The sequence below is a fragment of the Monopterus albus genome, unplaced genomic scaffold (genome assembly GCF_001952655.1).
Source record: "Monopterus albus unplaced genomic scaffold, M_albus_1.0 scaffold444.1, whole genome shotgun sequence".
In the NCBI taxonomy this organism is placed as follows: domain Eukaryota; kingdom Metazoa; phylum Chordata; class Actinopteri; order Synbranchiformes; family Synbranchidae; genus Monopterus; species Monopterus albus.
Window position 1 is genome coordinate 38,864 of NW_018128324.1, and position 23,599 is coordinate 62,462.

The 23,599-nt window shown below is 40.5% G+C and overlaps 2 protein-coding genes across 4 annotated transcripts in view; one reads left to right on the forward strand and one right to left on the reverse strand.

Moving 5' to 3' along the window:
• Positions 1–1,452: 1,452 nt before the first annotated feature.
• hps3 (HPS3 biogenesis of lysosomal organelles complex 2 subunit 1) lies at positions 1,453–13,899 on the reverse strand. Of its 3 annotated transcripts, XM_020587206.1 has the most exons (26): positions 13,800–13,858; positions 12,878–12,962; positions 12,701–12,747; positions 12,434–12,571; positions 12,220–12,291; positions 11,789–11,882; positions 11,478–11,551; positions 10,786–10,998; positions 10,411–10,486; positions 9,894–9,982; positions 9,367–9,484; positions 8,744–8,897; positions 8,580–8,662; positions 8,262–8,436; positions 7,803–7,884; positions 7,278–7,435; positions 6,812–6,920; positions 6,053–6,291; positions 5,648–5,825; positions 5,154–5,387; positions 4,405–4,602; positions 4,027–4,224; positions 3,579–3,683; positions 3,160–3,366; positions 2,960–3,047; positions 1,453–2,378 (listed from the first exon to the last, which is right to left on the reverse strand). In XM_020587206.1, the coding sequence occupies exons 4-26, from the start codon at positions 12,548–12,550 to the stop codon at positions 2,251–2,253; spliced, it is 3,189 nt and encodes a 1,062-aa protein (XP_020442862.1). In that variant the 5' UTR covers positions 12,551–12,571; positions 12,701–12,747; positions 12,878–12,962; positions 13,800–13,858; the 3' UTR covers positions 1,453–2,250. The 3 variants fall into 3 exon arrangements, with proteins under 3 accessions (XP_020442862.1, XP_020442859.1, XP_020442860.1); XM_020587203.1 differs by lacking the exon at positions 12,878–12,962 and having other exon boundaries at positions 13,800–13,888; XM_020587204.1 differs by lacking the exons at positions 12,701–12,747; positions 12,878–12,962 and having other exon boundaries at positions 13,800–13,899.
• Positions 13,900–21,325: 7,426 nt separating this feature from the next.
• The window catches only part of bcar3 (BCAR3 adaptor protein, NSP family member), a 54,246-nt gene continuing 51,972 nt past the window's right edge, over positions 21,326–23,599 (forward strand). Inside the window, exon 1 of the mRNA XM_020587208.1 lies at positions 21,326–22,838. Within this exon, the coding sequence (XP_020442864.1) occupies positions 22,783–22,838 (56 nt within the window). The 5' untranslated portion in view covers positions 21,326–22,782. The remainder of the gene's footprint in view (positions 22,839–23,599) is intronic.

The window sequence follows — 23,599 nt, forward strand, 5'->3', positions numbered from 1 at the left end:
CTAATTTGTTTAATCAATCTAATGATTAAGTCACTTTTAAGTGACAACACCATTCCAATTAATCCCACCCAAAATACTAAATTATAGAAATTAAAATACAGATTTCATGAAGAAATTGAGATCTTTAGGCTCCCCAAAATCTTATTCTGGATTTATGTTTCCCAAAAACAGGACAGCAATTTCCTATTTCACTTTTATCATTCTGTACTTGCACTGTCCTCTGTTAATCTGTTGCTTTTTTCCACATCATGTTCCTTTTTCTGTTGTACAGCATTTTTTACATTTACTTTTGATAAGTGCTATATAGTTATAATTTTCAAGTTAAGCAGAGGACATTTTTAAACTGTTACTCAAATAGCAGATTAAAAAATGTAAACTTCAATATTGACATATTACTTCTTAACTTTGTAGACTCAGAAGAAGCTCAGATAACAGCAAGTTATTATCTAACCATTTTTTACTGCAGTGAGCACAAAGTCAACACTGAGAAGTGTTTGTCTAAAACCAGACCTAATTTCTCTGGTGAGACTATTGACATAACAAGACCACACGCTGATGTCTGTAATCAATGTCAATCAGTCGAAGCAGCAACACAAGAGACCTTTGTCTTGCAGAAGCATTTGCCTTCATACTGTGCTGTGGGCAGAAACTGGATACCTACCCTGTTAATTTAATCAAACAGAAATGAGTCAGAGTTTTGAGAAAGAACTTTTTCACATGACATTAAAGGCTAAGTGGAGTCGAGTTCACAAGACTGTAGTTTAACCACTGAAATGGGTTAGAGCCACGCTGGCTCATAGAAACATTCAAACATTTTGAGTTTGTCATTCACAAGAAGCAGCTACTGATGTGAACCACACAATGCAATAAAAAGACCTCAGAAGACGTCCGAGCCGCTTTTTTTGCACAAACCTGGAAAGGCTTAAGGTTTCGATATTCATCAGTCCAGTTACACAAACTGTCTATGAATGGAGCCAGTTTACACTCCCAGCATCCAGCTAAGATGACTCCGTAAATTATGGTTTATGGTTACATGGGCTGAAGTTTGCTAAAGGACACTGACACTCCACAATGCTACTGGGAAATGCTTTGTGGACTAATGAAACTAAGGTTGAATTGTTTGGGAAGAATAAGTACTACTATGTATTGTGTGCAAATGATAATGAATCCAATAGCAACATGAAAACTTCAACCCAAAGGTGATTACGTCAGACTGTCAAAGCAAAACTAAAAATCCAGGAAAAAAACACAGCACACTCGAAATAAAAGGCGGAATGTTTAGCTCCCAGGAACATGACCTTGGTTGGGGACCTAAAGCTATTTTCTATGATTCATATCTACTCTTTATAACCTTCAATATATATAGTACCCTAAGCCTGTCCTTGTGTTTCCTGAATATTTTATATCTACTTTGTAAGCTAAAAAAAAAAAAACAGGACACTTCAGTTTGCAATTATATTTGTTTAATTCTCACAATAAGTTCATAAAGTGCTTCATAAACATGTAAAACCTGTACAGGATTGTCTGCGGACAAAGCGCTAGTCATAGCATAGAAGTTAGAGAGCTACAGTGAGGTGTTTGTTGTGGCCAGAGTGAAACATCCTCAACAACCACAACTGAAGGTCCCGTGAACAAAACACTGAACCTGCTCTTGTGCAACAGTACAGTGACCAACATTAGCCTACATCTGGTCTGAGCATTGGTCTGGATGTGTGAAACTGATTTGTTTGTCTTTGCCTATCCACAGTTTGCAGTTATGTGACTGCCACAAAGCCCTGGAAGGAAAAAACCCTTCCCACATGGCGACTAACACCAAACACTCGACAGAAATGCAGCACGGGTCTGTTAACTTCCTAGTGATTCTATTGGTTCATAGAAATGTTTATAATCTTTGTGCCCAAATTTCACTGCCTGTGTAATAAATCTACTCCACCGAGAGAGAGAGAGAGAGAGAGAGAGAGAGAGAGAGAGAGAGAGAGAGAGAGAGAGAGGTCAACGGTAGTTGAGCAAGCTAGTGAATGATGAGGAGTGGTGCTAGGAAAACAGAGCAGTGAAACAGAGAAATAAAACGCAGTTTTCAGACTGTTTCAGGACGGCTGCCTTCTAAAACACAAATAGACACAGCCACAACCTGGCACAACCCTGCGGGAAGGATTTTATGTGATTGTGTTGCCCTCCAGGCGGGTGGTCCTACAGGGATGTGACGTCACATGAGAACTGTGAATTCATGTAAATGTATATGTGTGTGTCTCAGGCCTGCAGGTGTCTGTTGCTACATGTCAGCAGGTGAGGCAGAAAGTACGAGGCCATGCCATCATCAGGTATTAGCTCCAAGAACTCTGCAGGGCTGGTCTCCATGGAAACCACGACCAGAGTCTCTGTTGGCATAGAAATGAGTCAAATTAAACCCAGATATTAAACAAAATTAATTTTTTTTTTTCTGATCATAACCAGTCATTAAGAAGCGGCATAGCAGTGGGTCCCTACAGAACATGGGCATGTGTGTGTGCATGCCTCAAATTCTGAGGACTTGAGGTGAGGTGTCTCAGGAGGAGCTTTAAGTTGGTTCAAATGTTTAAGAATCTAATGGGTTTATACATAACTTCAAACTTCTTCTGATGGCCCCTGAAGTAGACTTAAGTGCATATAGTTTGCAATCAAGATTTCTTTAATTGTACTGTGGCTTTTAAATTTTAATTTAAAAATTAATTTAATGAATTTATAAACTGCTGATTGATATAGGCAATTAAAATAATAATGCTCTGGCCTCTTTACATTTCTATTCAACATAAAACCTTATTATCTCACAGAAATCCTGAAGCAAATGTGTATGTGAAATAAAAAGGCAATTGAATATTTTGGCCTGTAAAAATATCTTTGGCCAGTGGATTTTTTTCCCTCCCATCTACCAGCCACCTTAGCCGGTGAGTCAAAAAGTTAATTTCGACCCTGTTTCTACCTGTAAGTGCAGCCAATAGGATGGCGTTATCAAAGGCAGCTCTCAGCCGGTCACAAAGCTCTGGGAGTAGCTTCTGCCACCATAACGCCTGTGGACCAGAAGTAAAAATCTGGTTATAAAAACCAAAGCTAAATATAGAGTCATGATACAGAGATAACAGGATACACATTTCACATTTTAGGCTACTGCTCAGTACAGACCATATTTTTGTCTTGTAACTGGTGGTTGGCGTAGGCTATGATGGCCTGAGGACATCTGTCCAGCAGCTTTTCTATGCTGCTGTGGTACTGCCCCCTTCTGGTAGCACAGAGGAGGTGCAGGCTGAAGCCCCACAAGGTTTCCTCTGACAGACGCTCCAGCAGGGGCATGACAGAGCCCACAGACAGAGAGGGACCACACAGGAGAGCCTGCAGAGTCACAGATATAAAGCAAATATGGTCAAAATCCATCAAGTTCATTTTGTGCATATGTGCACGAATAGTTACACAGGTTTATGCATAGATTCATGCAGATGGAACGCGACATAGCCGCACCCGCTTGCACTGAGGGATAAATAGTTACTAAAGCAACTTATCTGTGTCAAATAAAGGTGGACTGATTTTTTTCACTGACAAATTACCTGCAGTTTGTGTAATGCCTCCTGCTGTTGGGAGCTGCTAGTGTGTGCTGTACTGAGAACACTGAGCCATGGGTACAGAGCACCATAATGGGAGCACGAGTTGATCTGAGAAACACAAACGCGCCGACATCTTAGTAAATAAGAGTGACGTCCACATTCATTGATTTCTGAATATCATAATATTTTAGATCAATGATCATTTTGTGAACAGATCAGTAAAATATCACAAATCATTTTACTAGATTCCAGAAGAAATCTTGTACCAACAAAAAGTCCTTTGGAGAAACGATGGCATTTGAATTAACAAGCTTAGACATTTTCCAATATATTTTAAACGTGCTCTGGCTTTGGTTCAGCGTATAAAAAATATTTGGAAAGAGATGCAAGTGGTTATTAAACAAAATACAGGTGAACAATTTTCTACCAAAGACAAAAGCAGAAACTGTACCAGGTCGTCAGCGCTCTTCAGTGACCTGCACTTTGAAGGTGTGTGTGGAGGGTGTGTATCTGAGTTTGAGTTCATCAGTCGGTCAATGTAAACCGATGCTAATCGGAACAGAAGCTCCTGGATGACAGCTTCCTGTGAAGAGGCCATGACCATTGCTTCCCAGAAATCCACCTGTAAGCAGTTCTCACAGCCCAGCCCCTAAACACACAGACACACTTTTACTGCCGTCCTTTGCAGGATCCTCCATGTAGTTTTGATCAAAATGTACAAAATGAAGACACCTGATTTTAAATCATCTCATAAGCTCATAAGCATTTTTCTGATTATCTTCAATTCAAGACAAATAACTAATGTAAGAAATCGGTTTGACATACAAACCTTGAATATGACATCAGCCTGCTCAAGCTGAACTTTGTTGTTTTCATGCAGAGCCACCATAGCAGCCACCAGCAGTCCTGGCTGAGTCTTTGTCAGCTGTCGACTCAACGATGTAGGACGGATGCATGTGTACTGGCCTCCACCTCCACCATGAAGCAGCAGTCTCGGTTCCTTTATGAACCCATACACCAGCAGCATCTAAAAACACACACACGACAAACAATGGACTGAACATCCTACTAGTATTAGGAGTCTTCAGTCCCCTGGTTTACCTCTATATGTTCACAAATATTCATTTATTGTCTCTTGGCACTAGAGGAATAAATCATATCAACTCCAAAAAAAAATTAAATAACATGGCACAGCAGCACCACACTGTACACACAGGCAGAATGAAAAACACAGTTGCACAGTTTGTGAGACGGCAAGGTATCTGATGCCTGCTGCTTGCAAAATGGGATGGGTGGAGAAAAACAAAGAAAACAGTGTTAACATTATTAACATTTCTGCAATTCTGCACCAGTGCGCTATCCTCCACTACAGCTCAGAAAAGTTGTTGAAGAATCTTATATGAGGCTGTGTGTGTTGCTACATCCTTTAAGAGTCAACCATGACACCAATAAAAATTTAAAGAGAATTTTCTATTAAAAAAGTGAGCAAATACAAGATACATGCAGTTAAAGAAAAAACCCTGATTTCAGCTTCTTCGTGCAGGTGACAACACTCCTCCACACCCCATCCCCTCTAACCTCAGAGTGTCTCTCCATCAGCTGCGTGTACTGTGGCAGGTCGTCCATATGCAGCGTCATGGCTGCCATGGTGATTGTCAGTGGAACCGAAACACCAGCTGTCTCTTCCAGTTGTTGTAAAACTTGCAGCGTCCGGGCAGGACTGACGTTTATCATACAGGGACTGGCGCACACGCTGATGAGCTCTGAGGGCTCTGATTGGCTGAAAATGTCAATGACCTCATCAGCTGATTCCTGTAAGGTAGGAATGTTATTTGTCATTTCTATTTTTGTCTCCTTTTTGTTTTACTTTATAATATTTCATTTTGATACTACACAACAAAGAAAATAACAGCTATAAAAGTACTTGGGTTTAATAAATGACATGTATAGAAAATAAAGTGCACAGTGGCTTGCTATTCTCAGTAAAGATGAGGTAATTTTAGGTCACTCACATCTTTATTTAGCTGCCTTCTGAAGAAATAAGTAGAGGATAACAGTATTATTTTATGTACCTGACTCAGGATCTGTTCTGTTTCTTCTAACAGGTAATGTTTTAGGTAAAACAGAAAGCCGGGTCCGTAGGAGTGAGGGCTGCTGGGAAGCGGGCGGTTCCTGGACATGACCTCTGTCACTGACAGACCAGACATCCTGTAGTATGGCAAAGCCAGGTGGCATTCTTTCTGCCTGCCCCTAACACACAGGACAGAATAGGAAATAGCAATTTGAAGATGTCACCTTGAGCGCTAGGAAACTGTGATGTGCATTTTTTCACTTAATTATTCAGTAATGAGAATAATACTGTAGTTACTTGCAGCCTAAAACAGAACAGAATTCAAGAGACTTTATACACAATCAATAGAAATGTAAGAGAAACTAAATATAAACTTGGTCTTCCATTACAAGTCTGTGCAGGTTACCTGCTGAAAGAGTCTCCCAGCTGTGCACAGTTCTGCCTGAATGCCTCCTCCAGTTCTTGTCTGTCTGTCTGTCTGTCTGCTTTTGTCTGCAGAGGCTCTGTGGGGTCACCCTCACTGTTCTGAAGCTGCCCTGATGTTTGGAGTAAAGAGGCGCGAAGGAGGAGGTGAGCTTCACCGAGGAGGTGTCGAAGGCTTCGGTTCTGTGGGTCGGTCTCTACATACCGCTGGCTGTATTCAACCTGAGACACACATACAGGCACACAGATGACTGCACAGGCTCATCAATATACAAAGATTCAATAAGACAATAACTTATCTACTCATTCCTGATTAACTTAATTTCAAGGGTTTACTGTTTGTGTCTTAGTACTGACAGGTCTTCACACTAAAATGATGAAATGAAAAAACAGAAAATCTATTAAAAAGTTGGTAGAAAACAAAAATAAGAGAAAGTGCAATTTCAAAGTACTTGTTACCGATAAATTCATCTGAACAGGTATGCAGTGTAGTTACAGTGTACTACAGATGCATGTGCCAGCTGAATCCTTTTGTCTACTTTTCATTTGTATGAGTTTTTTTTCATTTTCATACAAGTTCAATGTTTTTTGCTATGGTTTTATTCTTTGCTGTCTCATGATCATAGTTAGTAATTGTGCACATAAATATAGAGTAGAATAAAAAGCAAGTACACAACTACAAGAACAGGCATTCAGATTAAGCTGATTTTTGTAAAACTGTAAAAGGTCATGTCTGTGTTACCATCTCTTGGTAGAGAGTGAGGGGAGAGACGGTGTCGACCACATACAGATTCCAGCCATGTCCTGCTGCACTGGTTTCTTTGACAGAAGAGACTGTCCACTTCCTGCTCCTGAGGTCAGAAGGTACACAGAGGGGGAACGAGACATATCATCATACTGTACAGAAACATGAGCTAAATCCTCTTATTTCACAGAGATACTGTATCTTGCTAATCTCAAAATCAGCAGGCTGATGTTTTATGACATCACTGTGAACACAAAAAGACAATGAGTACAAATGCAAACGTGTTAGGTGCAGTGTAGCACCGACTTGTCTCCTGTGTACAGTCTGAAGCTTGATTTATGGCATTGAATCTACGCTGTAACACGTAACCTAAAACTGAAATGTTAATCGTTAATACTGTATCAATGTTGTGTGTTGATGCTCATATATTTTGTCTTTACGTGTGTGTGTGTGTGAGACTTACAGGCCCCGGCGCTGTGTGCTGCGTTCAGTCTCCTCAGGTGTCTCTGTGTCAGCTGAGGAGAGCAAGACAACATGGCGGCCATACACACACACTGACTGCAAACCGATAAACAGCTGCATCCTGAGCGCACACACCTCAAGGCTGCATGGTGGACAGGCCTTCAAACAAACACACACACACAGGAAGATGCACAGACATATAATACAAAATTATTTAAAGATACATAATGTGCAGTGATAATCAAAGATAGACATATTGATAGTGAACATAATGCAACATGCAAGTGCACTTGTAAAGAGGCAAATATTTAGTTATGTCCTCTACCTACCAAATATCTAAAGGTAGGTAGAGGGCTCCAGGCCCCCCTACGACCCGATTCAAGAATAAGCGGTATAGATAATGGATGGATGGCCAGCGAAGCAGTGAGACTGAACTATACAGTCACTTTGCTGTAAACCCCACAAAAGTAACAAAAAGCAGACACAGAAAGGTTCTAGGGTCCGTTATTAGTAATCAGGCTCTTACCTTCATGGTTGTGTCAATGTAGGGGTCTTCAATCCTGGCTGCTACTGCTGCACAGCGCACTGTGTAACACTGCAACGCACTCCTTCATAGCACACACAGAAAAAATACACTTACTCATTTTCCATCCAGAAATCTTCACACTAAGGTTGAAGACATAAAGTACAAGGATCTCTCACAAGATCACATAAAAACAGCTAATGTTAATATATAATCAGAATTGTAATAAGCTGGTAATAATAGCTTGAAAATAGGTTTTGTTACAACAGATCTTCATGTTTAGTTTTGATGAAAAACATAATATATACAGTCAAAATTCCAGAGGACTTGTTAAGCTAAATGACTTGTCAAACCCAACATCTTGTACTTCTGTAAGTATGGTTCTGAAGACAAATTTCCATGCAAATCTTTGATTCATTCAAGATTAAAAGGTTTCTGTGTCAAATCCGACTACAGACATACCTGGTTATGACATGCAACAGGTGGTCTGTTAGCACCGCCTCCAGGACCTTCTCTGGATACTGATAGGCTGAGAGCAGCTCGACTCCACCCTTCAAACTGTACAAGTAGCCGGCGGTGGGGAGGGAGAAGAAGCAGAACACACAGGCTGGTTTTTCCAGAGACACCGACTGGGTACCTGGAGAAGGAGATATCAGTAGAAAGATGTACAAAACAGCTATTTCAGTCCTGCATTTTTCTATTTTGTTTAAAGATTTTGAAACTTTTTCAGTAAGTAACTTCCTGTAGCAACAAAGTCTGCCTCTCACATGTTGTACTCACTTGTGAACAGTGGGTAGAGCTGTAAGGAATGGAGCTGAGTCTCCTCCACGCTGCAGCCCTGGAAGAACTCTGGAGTAAAACGCCTGCAGGACAGAAATGACACAGGATAAATGTACTACAACTGACAGAACTATTCTCGCTGTAAAGATCTGACGTACACATACCTGAAAAGGACATATGATACTGTGTATTGTCTTTGGTCCTCCAGCAAAGTTTTTTCAATGCTGACAGGGACGTCACAGTCTTTAGCTCGATCACCAAGCAACTCCTGATGTCTTTGAATGAGCAGAAAGTCAGTCTGGTCTTCAACATAATCTGCTGCACACACAAATACACAAACACATCTTCAACGTTCACCACACTGAAACCTAACAAGTTTTCCTTATCCCCATCCATCCAGGTGTAAATCAGGTTAAAACACCTACTTATATTTTTCTTATGTGGTTCCTTTCCTTTAAAATACAGAAAAACAAACAGCGCCAAGTGACAATTTTGAGAAACATTATGATCAATTTGGTGTATTTTTGGGCGCATCTTCCTAATTCACAAGTGTTTCAGCCAGATCACAGTCAGATGTGATGTCACTACTTTTCATGCCCAACTGGGCTTCTTCTCTTTTGACCCAGATTTGGATGGTCTGAGTCAGGAGCCCAAATCCAAACCTCAGTGCACCCTTTCAAAAACCTAAAGGTAAGTCACAGATGGTGTAGCCATGCTTTTTATCACACAGAAATGATATCAAGCATTGAGGAAGGCAGCAAACTGACAAGGCTGTGTGTGTTGTTACCACTTTTATATGTGTCTGGTGATTCTTCCATGGTTTCATGTTCAGAGGAAGCATCCAGTTTTAGCACCAGCACCTCCAGCTCTGCCTGCACTGCCACATAACCTGCACACAGCGCCACCTGAGGGGATGGAGATGTGAAAGGAAACAAGCCCACAGACTTTTAATAGTCTGAAATGTAGAGATGCCAAAACAAAAAACACTGAGAACTGTTTAGGATTTTCCCTCTGTCTACACTTTGTTGTTTAAAAAATTTCTGTGAAAAGTTGTTGACTGGAAACAGTGTGGATATAGGACTGACGTTTTAGCCGTATTCATATGATAGTATCGGGGGGGGGGGGGGAAGGGAAAGGCCCAGGGCGCAATTATAATGCCTGTTTATCAGGGGCTACACCTTCTTCAGTTATTATGCACATACTGAACAGCAGAAACCAAAACCCAGAACAGAGCTACTATGTATATAAATAGATTGAACTATGAAGAAGTTACAATGAAAAGTAAAAAAGAAAACATGAAGAACAGTGAAGTACCCGTTTGGGCATAAATTTTGACAAATGTAGGATGACGGAACGTTCAAAATCCAGGAAGGACACATTTTGGTTTGAACTTGAGGTTTGACCTAAGAGCAAGAAAGGACAGATTAGTCAGAGCAGGAAACTGTAGAAGCTTTTCTTTCATCACAGCCCTGTAGTTCACTCACCACTAACCATGCAGTACACACATCATTTACAAGCACAGTGGTCACTGGTAAGTATGAAAATAGTGACCAATGATCAGTGATGGGACCAGTAAAGATACAGGTAGTTAGATGCAATGATTGAATGGTTGAAGTACTTTAGAGAACTGATTTTGTCCTTTATTCTTGAAAGCTGTTTTCTATGTGAGGACCCATACGCATACAGTATGATGCACATGAACAGTGTGCATCATGGGACATCCTTCTTCACGAGTTTTTCTTCTGAAGGTTGTAACCAGAATGTTTGGTGTTTGTCTCAAAATGTGGTTATATGATCACAGCTCTGTGTTACAATACTTTCCTTGAGTTACCTTGGCTCTGACTGGAGCTTTGCTGAGTGTTTGGGCAGGGGCTGCCGAGGTCCTGCTGACTCTGATTTATCTGTTTCTGTTTTCCAGAGAAAGAAACATTATGCCAGCAAGTATCATAAAATGAAGGCAAACATGGTAAAATGAGAAATAAATCTGGCGAAAAATAAGATCACATTTGATATTTTAATAGTTTTTGAGGCCTTTAAAGATGTAGTGATGTCCTGAAAAACTGTCACTTCAACAAAACAGTAAATTGAATTCAAGCTGAATTGGTAGGCAAAGTAGTAACTGTCTTTTCATCGTGTCTTTAAATTAAAGTCATTTAATAAGCTCCACAGAGGAGGTGAAGTCTGACATCAGCAGCTGAATTCTTACCAGGTTCTGTTGGTCCTGTCTCCTTAATGCAAACAGAACCAGAGCTCTCTCACAGCCGACCAGAAGGTCTCCAGTCACTGGGCAACATGCCACAGCAACCGGACGCTCTGACAGAGGGATCTCAATGATCTCCATCTGTACTCCACCCCGCACAGATGCTCCACCCAGCAGGTGGCCTAACAAACGCACCCCAACACGGGCATTCTCCTGCACCTGGATGAAGAGCAACAAAAATATACATAAAATACATGCTGACAGACAACAGGTCTTCATGACCATTTGCCTATACACTATCCAGCAGAATATGCCACATTCCCATGGTACATAGATCAGCTGATAGTCTTACCACTAATAATGTCTCACTCTGTTGGAGTTGTTGAAACTACAGAGACTCACTCAGTTCTCTCTAATTATTCAGTGGTGTTACAGAGTGATGGCTCTTTACCTCATTAACAGCCACAAAAGGTCACAGGCCCAACGACAGCCAGTTTCATTTTGTCCTTTCATCAGTTTAAGTTTAAGTCCATCAGTTAACGTGAGTTAGCGACAGCTGGTATGACCCTCCTGGTCGTCATTTTAACCAGAAACACCATCGTGATGCCTGTCAGCCATCGGCGACGGCATCATTCCATCGCCCATCTCTAGTACTGTGATAAAGTATTTGTGAAAAGGGTCAGCTGCTCAGTGTGTACCTGATGGCGCCAGTTGGTGTATGCTCGCAGGTATGCGGCACCGTTCTTCTCCTCAGTGGTCACCAGGTAATCTCCTGGATGTCAGGGTGACATGAAAAGGAAGGCAAGGGTGTTAAAAGTTTGTTCCTTTTTTTGTTGCTGACCCCTTTCACTCTCTATATCACACTGTAATCACTTCTGCTAGCAGCTGCCCTGATCATATATAAAAGAAAAAAAAAGAAACAGATAAATTGCTACAGGTGGATTTCAGTATGTGTGTAGTTGCTGTTGCAGAGAAGGAGGATGACAAAGGAACAGGTGAGCTGTTTCACCTATCTTGCTGTGCTGGATGCTCCTCACAGTGCCCATGGTGGCAAAGCGACAGATGAGAGGGCAGCCCTCCTGCTCCAGACTGTAGGCCTCCACCTTAGAACAGTTCAATACAGCACAGTCAGTGTCCTACAGAAAACTGTCACCTCATTGAATTAAGACTATGAATGCTCTGATTGACAACTATCCTCACAACATTGAAGACATTTAATGAAAGGCAGCTCAGTCAGTGATTTTTTTTATCTCAATATATATATAGAGTGACTGGTCTTCAAAAATCTCAATATATATAGAGTGACTGGTCTTCAAAAACTAATCATTCACACCTCCCCATTTTCTTGGTTATTCTGTATCTATATAACAAGACAACATAGGAAGAAAGAAAGCATGCAGGGCAGACTTTTCAGTAAATATATGCATAGATATCAGCAACCTTGCATCCTCCAGTAGCCACTACAAACAATGCTCCACCTCCACAGGAGACCAGTCCAGGCTCCTGCTCCACCTGGGCCACAGAGAAGGAAGGTAGGTAATCAAGACCTGCTACTTACAGACACACAACAACAAAATACGGCTAACTAATGGTGATTATCATTAAAAGAAAAGGCAGGCATGCTTTGAATCAGGCTCAGCCAGGCTCCTTTTACCTGTACTATCTGCTGTGAGGCAAAAGGGTGGCAGTTGTAGACGTGCACCATGTTTGGTCTGTTAATGCCACAATCTCTAAACTCCACCCCTTTATCTGTGCTTCTTGGAGGTTTCATCCATCAAGACACCTACAACCACTGCAAAGAAACAGGTTTTTATGTCTCACCAGAACATAAACAGTTATTGTTAGGGTACAATTATTTATTGAGGAGGACAGGTATCATCTGGGATTTGGTTTTCACAGACACACAACTTTTCTCACTTGCCTGTTGTGGTATCAAGCTGTGCCAAGAGTGCTGCTTTTTTCCCCCACCTCAGGTAAAATATATGTAAATGTATAACACCATTACATGAGGAAAATTTGCATATGGGCATTTTCTTACTGTAAGGTATAATGTTATACATATTATAACATTCTTATGTCTTTTATTATACTTTCTGACTGATGGTGCTGCTGTTGGTCGCTGCCTGGCCAACAGGTGCAACTAAGGGTTCAGTATCTTGCCCAAGGGCACTTCAACATGTGGACTGGGGAAACCAAGAATCAAACCAGCAACCTTTTGAACGGGAGATGACCACTAACCACAGCTGCCAAACATAATATTAGAGTATAACTCAAAGTGGAGTTGCTCGTGAGACAGACCTGCGTTTTACACCAATTCACCACGTGAACTACCTTGTTAGTGAAAGCTGCTGTACAACTAAACTTGCATTTTCTTGTCTATAAAGGCAACAGTAACATATCTTTCCAAAAACACTGTCACTTTGGATAACCCACAAAGCTCGTGAGCTCAAGTTGACTGACAGCTTATTCAAAAACATTCTTCAGTAAAATGACCAGGATCATGACTCAAAACGTTGTTGTGTATGGCAACGTCTGTTGACTGCAATGTAGTCACTTCCTAAAATATCGTCATATCGTCGACATCAAAGAATTCAGTCAAAACCTATCTTAATACTGTGTTTATCTTCATCAAACTCAAATTGTGACGTTTTAAAAGTGAAAGTATCAAAATAAAGTGTTTGGGAACGACCACAGCATCGCATGCAGGTAAATCACAAAGGAAAAACACACACACAACCAACCAACCAACCACCCACCCAACAAACCATTAACGTAAATGCTGAGTTGAGCTTCCTCCCATCTCTAGCGATTTGTCAGTAGCTGAAACTGGGCTATGGCTGTGTCTGTGTGATTTTTTTGTAATTGATATCACATGCCGCAGTCTTGTGAACAGCAGCAGCCCTGGTTGCTTCTATTCTACTCAGATTAACATCACTGTTCTGTTTATTCACATTATTCTAGTAATTGATTACCTTTCACAGTCGTTACATAAAATAAAGGACAAATTATTTGCAAATTACCGTTTTCTGTTGCTTTCTGCTGTCTCTTCCTATTTGAGTGTTCACTGCGGCAGTTTATTGATTTCACTCTCTAATACAGGAAGTCAACAAAAACACAGCACCCACCCCTCTTAATTCTTATTGGCTCACGTTCCTGTCTATATTGCGCTCGATGCTATCATTGGCTGTCTATCTATCATAAACGATAAGGTTGGGTCAGCTGTTATAGTTTTTATTTTATTTTATTTTTGTTTTTTTATGCAGTACATTTTTCTGTCCTATATATGATTTCTCTTTAAAACTAAAATCGAAAAATAAAAAACAGTTCAACTTAGCAATAACGTATGATTTTTAATTAAAAAGTTACAAACGTAAGTGGGTTCACGTTAAGTGCGACATTTAAGGTAGTTTACAGTGTGAGTGTCAATCAGAACTTATGTCTATTGTACAGTTAGGTCTTGAATGGTTAAATGTCAAAGGTGTGGTCAGGGGGTCAATTTTAAAACTGCTTCACCTCGTAAACCTCATGCTGAGCATGTTGGCACATGATGCCCTCTTTGTCTTCTGTCAATGTTATGTTATGTTTTTAAACATAAAAACTACTCATAACAACCAGTCAATAAATGAAAAATTATCATAACAACCAGTCAATAAATGAAAAATTAGCTAATAGTGAACTAACTGCTAACTCTAACTGCCTAACATTTGCTAGTGTAATGTTAAGACTTTATCAGTATTTAGTTATTGAAATAAAGGATAACATTTGACAATCTGTAGCTGCATTGGAGAAAGGCAGTGTAGAAGGTATCTGGAAAAGTTAGTGTGAAAACAAGAAGTCAACTTTTTATTGGATGGGTTAGGCCAAAAATATAATGAGACATTAAGGTTCACAAAGACTGGTCCAAAATTAATTTATTTGTGTGATCCAATTACTAAATTGTGGTAAAATTTATAACATATTACACAGAGTAGACAGTTGAACAAATCTGCACTTAAAAAAAAAAACAATTATATACAGGATGTAATAGTTTTATAGCCAGTTTTACAAAGTAATATGTATTGTTTTCTTGAAATGCATGTTTAGCTTATAATTGCACAGTTTAAAATGAGAGGATCCAGCAGGATATGCACTGTAAATGGACAATAAGATCAATGCGTTCAACCTGATAGCAGAAGGGCAGTTTTACATTCAAATAATGCAGTTACTTAAAAATGCCTCAAGGTGGCAGGAACTTACAGAACAGCTAGAAGAATGCATTTTCTGAAGAAAATGAGTGTGGATGCTGAGTGCTGAAGGCTCACCCTGAAAATGCTGAAATGCCTGAAATCAATTGCTGAAACAGCTGAAGGATGAGAAGAAATGGCTGAAGTTCTTTGTTGAAATAGCAGAAGGATGAGATGCAATGCCAAACAACTGTGGAAGTTGAGAAAATGTTGACTATTTATGAAAGATGAAAAGAAAAAGGTTAATAATTATGCAAGATTAAATCAAAAGCTGAAGTTGGGAATTCTCTAAAAAAAAATCTGAGAGCTTAAAAGCATCTCAGTATCAGTTGAAGGTGTGGTGCCAAAATGAGAAGTAGAAATAAAATTGCTTCAATTTGTAAAAAGACCTTCAAGTTAACTTGCGATCTGGACTTTTATTATGAGAATCTGGCACGTTTTGGGACCTTCATGCCAAGTTAATTTGCAATCTGGGCTTTTATTTTGAAAATCTGGCTTGTTTCCAGGACTTTATATCAGGTTCAGTTACTGTCCTGGGCTTATTTTGAAAATCTGGCATGGTCACCGGTTCTGTTCATTATCTTCATGGACAGAATTTCTAGGTGTAGCCAGGGGCCGGAGGGAGTTCGGTTTGGGGACCACAGGATCTCGTCTCTGCTTTTTGCAGACGACGTTGTCCTGTTGGCCCCATCAAACCAGAACCTCTAGCGTGCACTGGGGTGGTTTGCAGCCGAGTGTGAAGCGGCTGGGATGAGAATCAGCACCTCCAAATCCGAGGCCATGGTTCTCAGTCGGAAAAGGGTGGCTTGTTCCCTTCAGGTTGGTGGCGAGTTCCTGCCTCAAGTGGAGGAGTTCAAGTATCTTGGGGTCTTGTTCACGAGTGAGGGAAGGATGGAATGGGAGATTGGGCATCTTTGCTTAGACTGCTGCCCCCGCAACCTGGTCCCGAATAAGCGGAGGAAAATGGATGGATGGATGGATGGCATGCTATGGGGCCTTCATTTGATCATAATTTGCAATCATGAGCTTTTATTTTGAAAATCTGGCTCATTTTGGGGCCTTTGTGTAATCTTAATTGGCAAGCTGGACCTGTATTTTGAAAATCTGGCACATTTTGGGGCTTTCTTGTGAGCTTAATTTGTAATCAGAGATTTTTATTTTGAAAATCTGGCATGTTATTGGGCCTTCATGTGAGCTGAAGTTACAATCAGGGGCTTTTATTTTGAAAATCTGGCATGTTTGGGGGGGCCTTATGTTAGCTTACTTAACAATCTGATGGGTTTTTTTTGAAAATCTGACATCCTATGGAGCACTCATTTCACATCAATTTATAATCTGGGGCCCTTATATTCAATATGGAGTATCCTTCAGAGTGACTTTGTGACGCCCTGATAACAACTTTCCACCACAAGCACATTCCAACCTGTGCTGGTCTGACTGACGGTGCTGTGTGGTATGTCCTGCTAGGACAGGAAAAACTAGCTGACAGTAACAAGGAGCAAAGCAAAGGAGCTGGACATTCAGTTGTTAAACTTTTTACATTGAATCTGTTTCTGAATGTTGCAGGGTTCTTATTTTGAAGGCAGACCAACCTGTGTGTGTGTGTGTGTGTGTGTGTGTGTTTGTGTGTGTGTGGGCTGTGTCACTGTGCCAATGTGTGTGTTTCCGCGCGTCACTGTATTGCTTTGATTGTGTATGTTTGGGTTTTATTTTGTGCGTGTGTTACTCTGTTGCTGTCTGTGTGTGTGTCTGTTTGTGTGGTACCAAATATACCATGGTGAACCGTGGTGATTTACAAATATCCACACTTTTGCCTCGAGGGGGTTTTCTGAATCGTTCTTTTCAATGGTACTCTATGGGAGAGTGAGGCAGCACTCTCGCTGGAATTTGCCATGTCATTCAAAAACTCTTCATCCTATTGCAATAACAAGGCCATTTTCTGATTCCTCGCAATTTTCTCTACCGTTTTCATGTATAGTTTGTGTGAAAGCTTAAAGTTGGCAGAATAACAGGAGAAAACTGGCTAAAAATTTGTGGAAAGGCTGAAATACAGAGCTAAAGTGTAGGTCATGTGACACACTAGCAGAGAAATTTCCTAAATCAACCTAAAAATTTACCTACGAGAATTCAAAATCTGTAAAAGGTATCAAAAAGCTGAATACAAGTTTAAATAGCTGAAGTTTTGCTGAATTGTTTAAAGGTCAAATGGTTTTTCTAGCTGAAAGTATGCTGAACTAGGCTGAAAGAGAAGATTTGAAGAGTTTCCCATTCATTTGAAAGGGGCAATGATTTTCTGAACAAGCCTGATGCTTTTCAGTATCCACACAATAAAGAGGCTTTAATGTGGAGTGAAAGATCCACGTATAGTTCAAACTGTGTAAGTGTTATACTGTACTGTTGTCAATGAAGGTGCTGCATCTTTTAAAATGTGCACTTTAAAATGAATGTGCTCAGTGGCACAGTGTCCAACAGATACTATAACTACTGTATGCCACAGTAAGCAGTATAAAACTGATTCAAGGGTGAAAATAAATGAAATAATATGAGATTTAATAGGAATTGTACAGTTTACCACAGAGAGTCTGTGTAGCTGGAATCAAACTTCTTTGTTTCCCCACTGGTTCATTTAGAGTGTGTGGAGGGTAAAGTATAAAGTGACTCACAGACACACATGGTATAGTGTACATATAATAATATCAATCTAAATGTTTTTTTGTTTTGTTTTGTTTTCTATCCTCCTTTTCAAATGTCCAATTACAGTACTGCTTCTGATTCACCATTAGCTTAGCAACAGTTGCTAAGCTGATGATGTCATAAGAATAGTTCCTTTGATGTGTGTAGTTCTGCACTCTACCTGAGCACTGTGGCTGTGGCTCCACTGTGGCTCCAACATTTGATCAGATACTTACTTTCTATTACAGAGAACATAATAAGTCAGTTTGCGTTAATTAGCCAATTTAACCAAAATAACAACTGAAGTTTATTGAAGAGGTTTATGCATAAAAGACCAGCTATAATGGAACAAAGCATACAGACTCAGGCTCTGCTGGATTTAATGGTGGAAACACTTCGTCCAATGACACAGTCCATTGTCCATAACATGGCTGTGGAAAAGTGTTTGGACGAGGACACACAAGCCCTGGTGACAGATATGACTCTGCAGGTTGTCCGATGTTTGGGTAAACGCTGCCATGAGGCATTTCAAAGCATAACTGAACACAGCTCTAAACAGCAAGTGCTGTCCAGTCTGGGTGGCACACTCCCTCAGGTTATTGATGAGGTTCTTGGCATTAGAACAGAGGCACACAGTGCCCAACCAGAGCCCCCATTGACCTTGACTGCACAGGAGGTTACAGAAGTTGTAAAATCGGTCCTCCCCTCTGGTGAAGACACAGCGGAGTCCATTAACGAACTGCATGTCAGTCTCTCAGGCAGAATTTGGGCCATAGTTCGTCATGCCCTACATGTGTTGAAGACAAAACTGCAGTCTATCTGTACATGTTGGCCATGTAAAAAGAGAAGAGTGTTCATCCCTGAAGAGATGAGCACAGTTAAAGGAGATTTGCAGGAGGATGAAAGACAGACCATAACTATGTCAGACTTCAGAAGCCAGGAAACGTCAGAAGTGGTCAGACTCACACCTAAATCTGTGGATGACAGTGTAGCGGAGCTGGGCTCTGTGTCCTCCCAGGAAATCAACATGATCGAGGGCCCTGCTGATACTAATGTTCAGGCGGAAAAGTTAAAAGATACAGATGATCTCTCTAACGGCCGTCTGGACTTTGAAGACCAGGAAACAGAAGTGGTCAGACTCACACCTAAATCTGTGGATGACAGTGTAGCAGAGCTGGTCTCTGTGTCCTCCCAGGAAATCAACATGATCGAGGACCCTGCTGCTACAATTGTTCAGGTGGACAAGTTGAAAGATACAGATGGTGTCTCTAGACGCCATGCGGACTTTGGACGCCAGGAAACAGAAGACTCACACCTAAATCTGTGGACGACAGTGTAGCAGAGCTGGTCTCTGTGTCCTCCCAGGAAATCAACATGATCGAGGGCCCTGCTGATATAATTGTTCAGGCGGAAAAGTTAAAAGATACAGATGATCTCTCTAATGGCCGTTTGGACTTTGAAGGCCAGGAAACATCATCAGATCAACATGAGGACGCAGCAGATCAGCTGGAACTTGAGCGCTTCCTCGAAATTCACATACTCTCAGATGACACTGCTGAGGTAACAGTTAAAATGGACAGTATGAAGGAGATAGATGCTGCTGTTCAGAAATTCACCATCACGTGTTCCCTCAATGAGGCGCACAGAATAAGTAAGATGAACTTTGTCAAGCTGTATGCCAAAGCATCATTTTATGAAATCATGGCAGAGCTACAGAAAAAATTCTTCAGCCATGTCAAGGACACCAGCGCACTACAGTCTCAAATGGCTCGAGTGACCTTGCTGTTTGAGAAACCAGCACATGAAGGTTTGCCCGGTTGCTTGGTTGTTCACAGTGGTCAGGCCCCGGCAATCACAGAGGAGCTCTGTGGTGTACTGAATGATTATGTTGATGACTTAAGATCACAGAGCATCACAAAACTAGAGGGACACACCAGACTGTCAGTTAGTCCATCAGAGAACGTCATGTGTGATGAAATAGGGAGCAGAGTGTGTCGCTTCCTTGCAAGGGTGAAGCACTGGTTCCGCACTAAGGCAAACAAGTTCGTGGAGATAGTGAGGACGTGCATAGCCAACAATCGGGCTTCTCAGTGTTCCTTGCTAAGTGAGGAGGAGTTAACTGTCACCTCTGAACAGGGAACGACAGGAGTCACCTATGATGAGGAAACAACACAATTAAAAGAATATGTGCATACAGTTATTAATAAGCTGTTTTCAAAAATTCTTAAAAAAGTAGGTGTCAAAACCACTATGGATCAAACAGATATCCGCGCCAAACTACTGTTTGATAAAATATGGGCTCTCCTGGAGTGTGAACAGATCGTCTATGATGCAAAAACACTCAAACACCTGGTCAAAAATGTCTACAAGGACATCTACAAACAATTCAGGAAGCCAAGCACTGTGTTCCAACTGTGTATTAATGAAACACCATTTGAAGATTACATCATCTCCACTCTCCAAAAGCACATAATCAAGCCACCAGTGAAAAGCAGCAAAATTTGCACGTTCTTTTCCAATGTGCGCAAGTTCATCTGCAAGCCCTTCCGGAAGTAATTCATCTCAGAAAAAAATATTTCATGGTGGGGAGTATCTTCTCCTTCTCCTTGCTTTGTGGGTTTTTACTCCAGGTGCTCCGGTTTTCTCTCACTTTAAAGTGTCTGAACAAGGAATAAATCATCACTCTAAATTAACTGATTGATAAATAACTGTTGAAAATGTAAAAATAAAATACAAAATAAATTTCTGCTCATTTTTCATTATTTTCATTCATACATGTAAATATGAATCTACTAATTTATTTGAGCACCAGCACTGGTGTTAAAGTCCAAGTCATGACCCAAAATAGTGACAGCAGTAGAAATGTTAGGTCTGTGAAGCTCTTTGTTTGCAGTTGCTTCCTGTTCGTGTTTACACAGCCAATTAACCTGTCATAAACCACTGTCTGCTGAGATGCACAGTATGACATTTATGTAAAACAGGTATGATGTTAGGAGACCTGAAAAAACTGTAAGCACAAGTGCCTAAAATCAGCCATCTTTAACTGTTTTAAACCTCTTTTAGTCATGTGCATTATGACTGTCTCTGAAGTAAAAGTAGCATGAAGGAGGCTGGGAATTAGCATGCACGGCTGGACAGCGTGAACTGGATTAGAAATCAGTCACACTCACAATTCAAGACGCTGTGACAAACAATCTTCATTTCCTCTTCCATGAATAAAAATCTGTTGGTTATTAAGTTTAAGTTGAATTTAAAAAGACTGGAAAAGAGAATCAGAGAAGAGGAGAGAGAAACAGCAAAACAGGTAAAGATAAGGAAGAGTTGAGAAAAGAGAGAAAGACAAAGAAAGATAAACCCAGAAGAGTTTGTGTTGGAGTCAGTTATAGAAGAAGAGAGGAGGAAAGGAAACAAGTGTAGCCAGGAGGAAAGAGAAATAGTGAATAACTAGAAGAATGCATTTTCTGAAGAAAATGTGTGTGGATGCTGACTGCTGAAGGATTGCCCTGAAAATGCTGGAAAGCCTTGTTGAAACAGCTGAAGGATGAGAAGAAATGGCTGAAGTTCTTTGTTGAAATAGCAGAAGGATGAGATGCAATGCCAAACAACTGTGGAAGTTGAGAAAATGTTGACTATTTATGAAAGATGAAAAGAAAAAGGTTAATAATTATGCAAGATTAAATCAAAAGCTGAAGTTGGGAATTCTCTAAAAAAATCTGAGAGCTTAAAAGCATCTCAGTATCAGTTGAAGGTGTGGTGCCAAAATGAGAAGTAGAAATAAAATTGCTTCAATTTGTAAAAAGGCTTTCAGGTTAACTTGCGATCTGGGCTTTTATTTTGAGAATCTGGCACATTTTGGGACCTTCACGCCAAGTTAATTTGCAATCTGGGCTTTTATTTTGAAAATCTGACATGTCACGGGGCCCTTGTGTGGGCGATGAAACAATCAGGTGGCTTTATTTTGAAAATCTGGCATGCGTTGGGGCCTTCATTTGAACATAATTTGCTGTTGGGGTCTTTTATTTTGAAACGCTGCTGTGCTTTGGGGCCTTCATGTGAGCCTAATTTGCAATTAATGGCTTTTATTTTGAAAATCCAGCACATTTTGGGGCCCTCGTGAAGTTAATTTGTTATGTACAAATGTACATTGTGCATCCACACAATGAGTCAAAAAAGGAGCTAGGACACAAAATGTATTTGCACATGCAAATGATAAGCCAAAACACATTAATTTGGCACAAGAACAATCTGAAAAAAATGCATGTACAAAGGGGCACATTACAATACAAGGTTTTTCGGTGTTTTTTGTATGGCCTTTATTTTGTAGCTTCCTCTAAGAAGTAAGTATTTTAGTTTAAAAGGACGGTGGCCAGATGTGTAAAGATAGGATTGACGGTAACAGAAAAGTAACAAAGATAAATATATGTAACGAATGAAGCAAATGTGTTTGGTGTGAAATGGTATTGATACTGGAGAAGTTTAGGATCTTTTTTTCTTTTTTTTTAAAACTTACGTGTTGGCAATCTAAAGCTCTTACAGGGGTTATATTAATTTAAAATCCCCAGGATACATGAACAACATACTAACATTACTTCAGTAAATTACAGCTTTACATTCTGAAGGGAAGCTGACATTTTTTTCCACTGTGATTTTAGTGGCATTGAGTAGTTTTAGCACTGGAGCAATAATAATGCAGGGGGTCACATTTGTGAAAGAGCCCCAACAGGTGACACCCTTTATCTGTTCGGATGATAAATAACAACACATTTGCGTTACCTTGAGCTACAGTGACTCCTCCTTGTTCTGTTACCTTACCACCTTTACGTCACGTTTATTGTTGCCATTCTGAATCATAATTGAATGTGCTGCGTTTAATCTCAGCGCGTAAAGGCAGCATCCCTCCCTCCTTCCCTCTGTGCTGACAGGTATTTTAGGGCCATGGCCTTCTGTAGGCTTCAGTTGGGCTTTCGACAGCAGTTCAAGTTGATGTTTTTCGCAGATTAAAACTTTGCAGTGACCAGCCCAACGTGCCAAAAGGAGGGGACTACAATCAGCGGTCCGACCGGTCTCCCACATCAGCTCTGCAATCCTCAGCCAGCGTACAGACTGCATGCAGCAGTCCGCCGCTCCGCCTGTGCGTCTCTGTCGCCAGTCAGCTCTCGCAAAGTAAGGTTTATTCTTCACTTAAATGGTGGACACTGTGTGATTTATGAACAGTTATAATGCTATAAAGTAGTTAAAGAATGTAACCGTCGCGACCTTAATTTGTCAGGGTGCAGAATTTGCGGTGTTAATGACTGATGATTTGCAACTTGAAAGTGTTCGGTGGCCAGTTCAAATCAGGGAAAACGTCAAGGCGTTTGGGACCAAAGTAAAATTAAAGCAAACCTGTTTTGCATCATGAAGCTAACTTCTTGCCCATATGTTTTATAGGCTGCATTTTGTTCTAGTAATTTACTTTCAGATACTGTAGATCATTATAGAGCTCCTGCTTGTCACTTAAGATTCGGGATGGGATTGCATGAAACAGAGTTACACCGTGCAGTGAATACCGTAAAAAGATTCTTTTATTGTAACCAAAAGGGATTCAGATGATCTAACTGTTATACAGTACTTCTAAGCTTTTTGCACGTTTATAGCGCAGCTCTGCAGAAGCCAGGCAGCTCTCCTTAGGAATGCCCTTACCTCAGAGCTGAGTCATGCAAATTATACCTCCTCTCTCTTTCTCCCATCACCCTGTCTTTGAGCTCTTATCACCAGGCTGTAATCATTTAATCTCAAACATCATTTACATTTGATAAGTCCAATTTTTAAAGCATGGATTCTCAAAAAAAGTTGGTTCATAACACCTGTCTGAAAAAGGACATTACAAATGATCTGATAAAATATTCATGAAACCAGTGACATTTTCAGAACAGGAGTAGAGG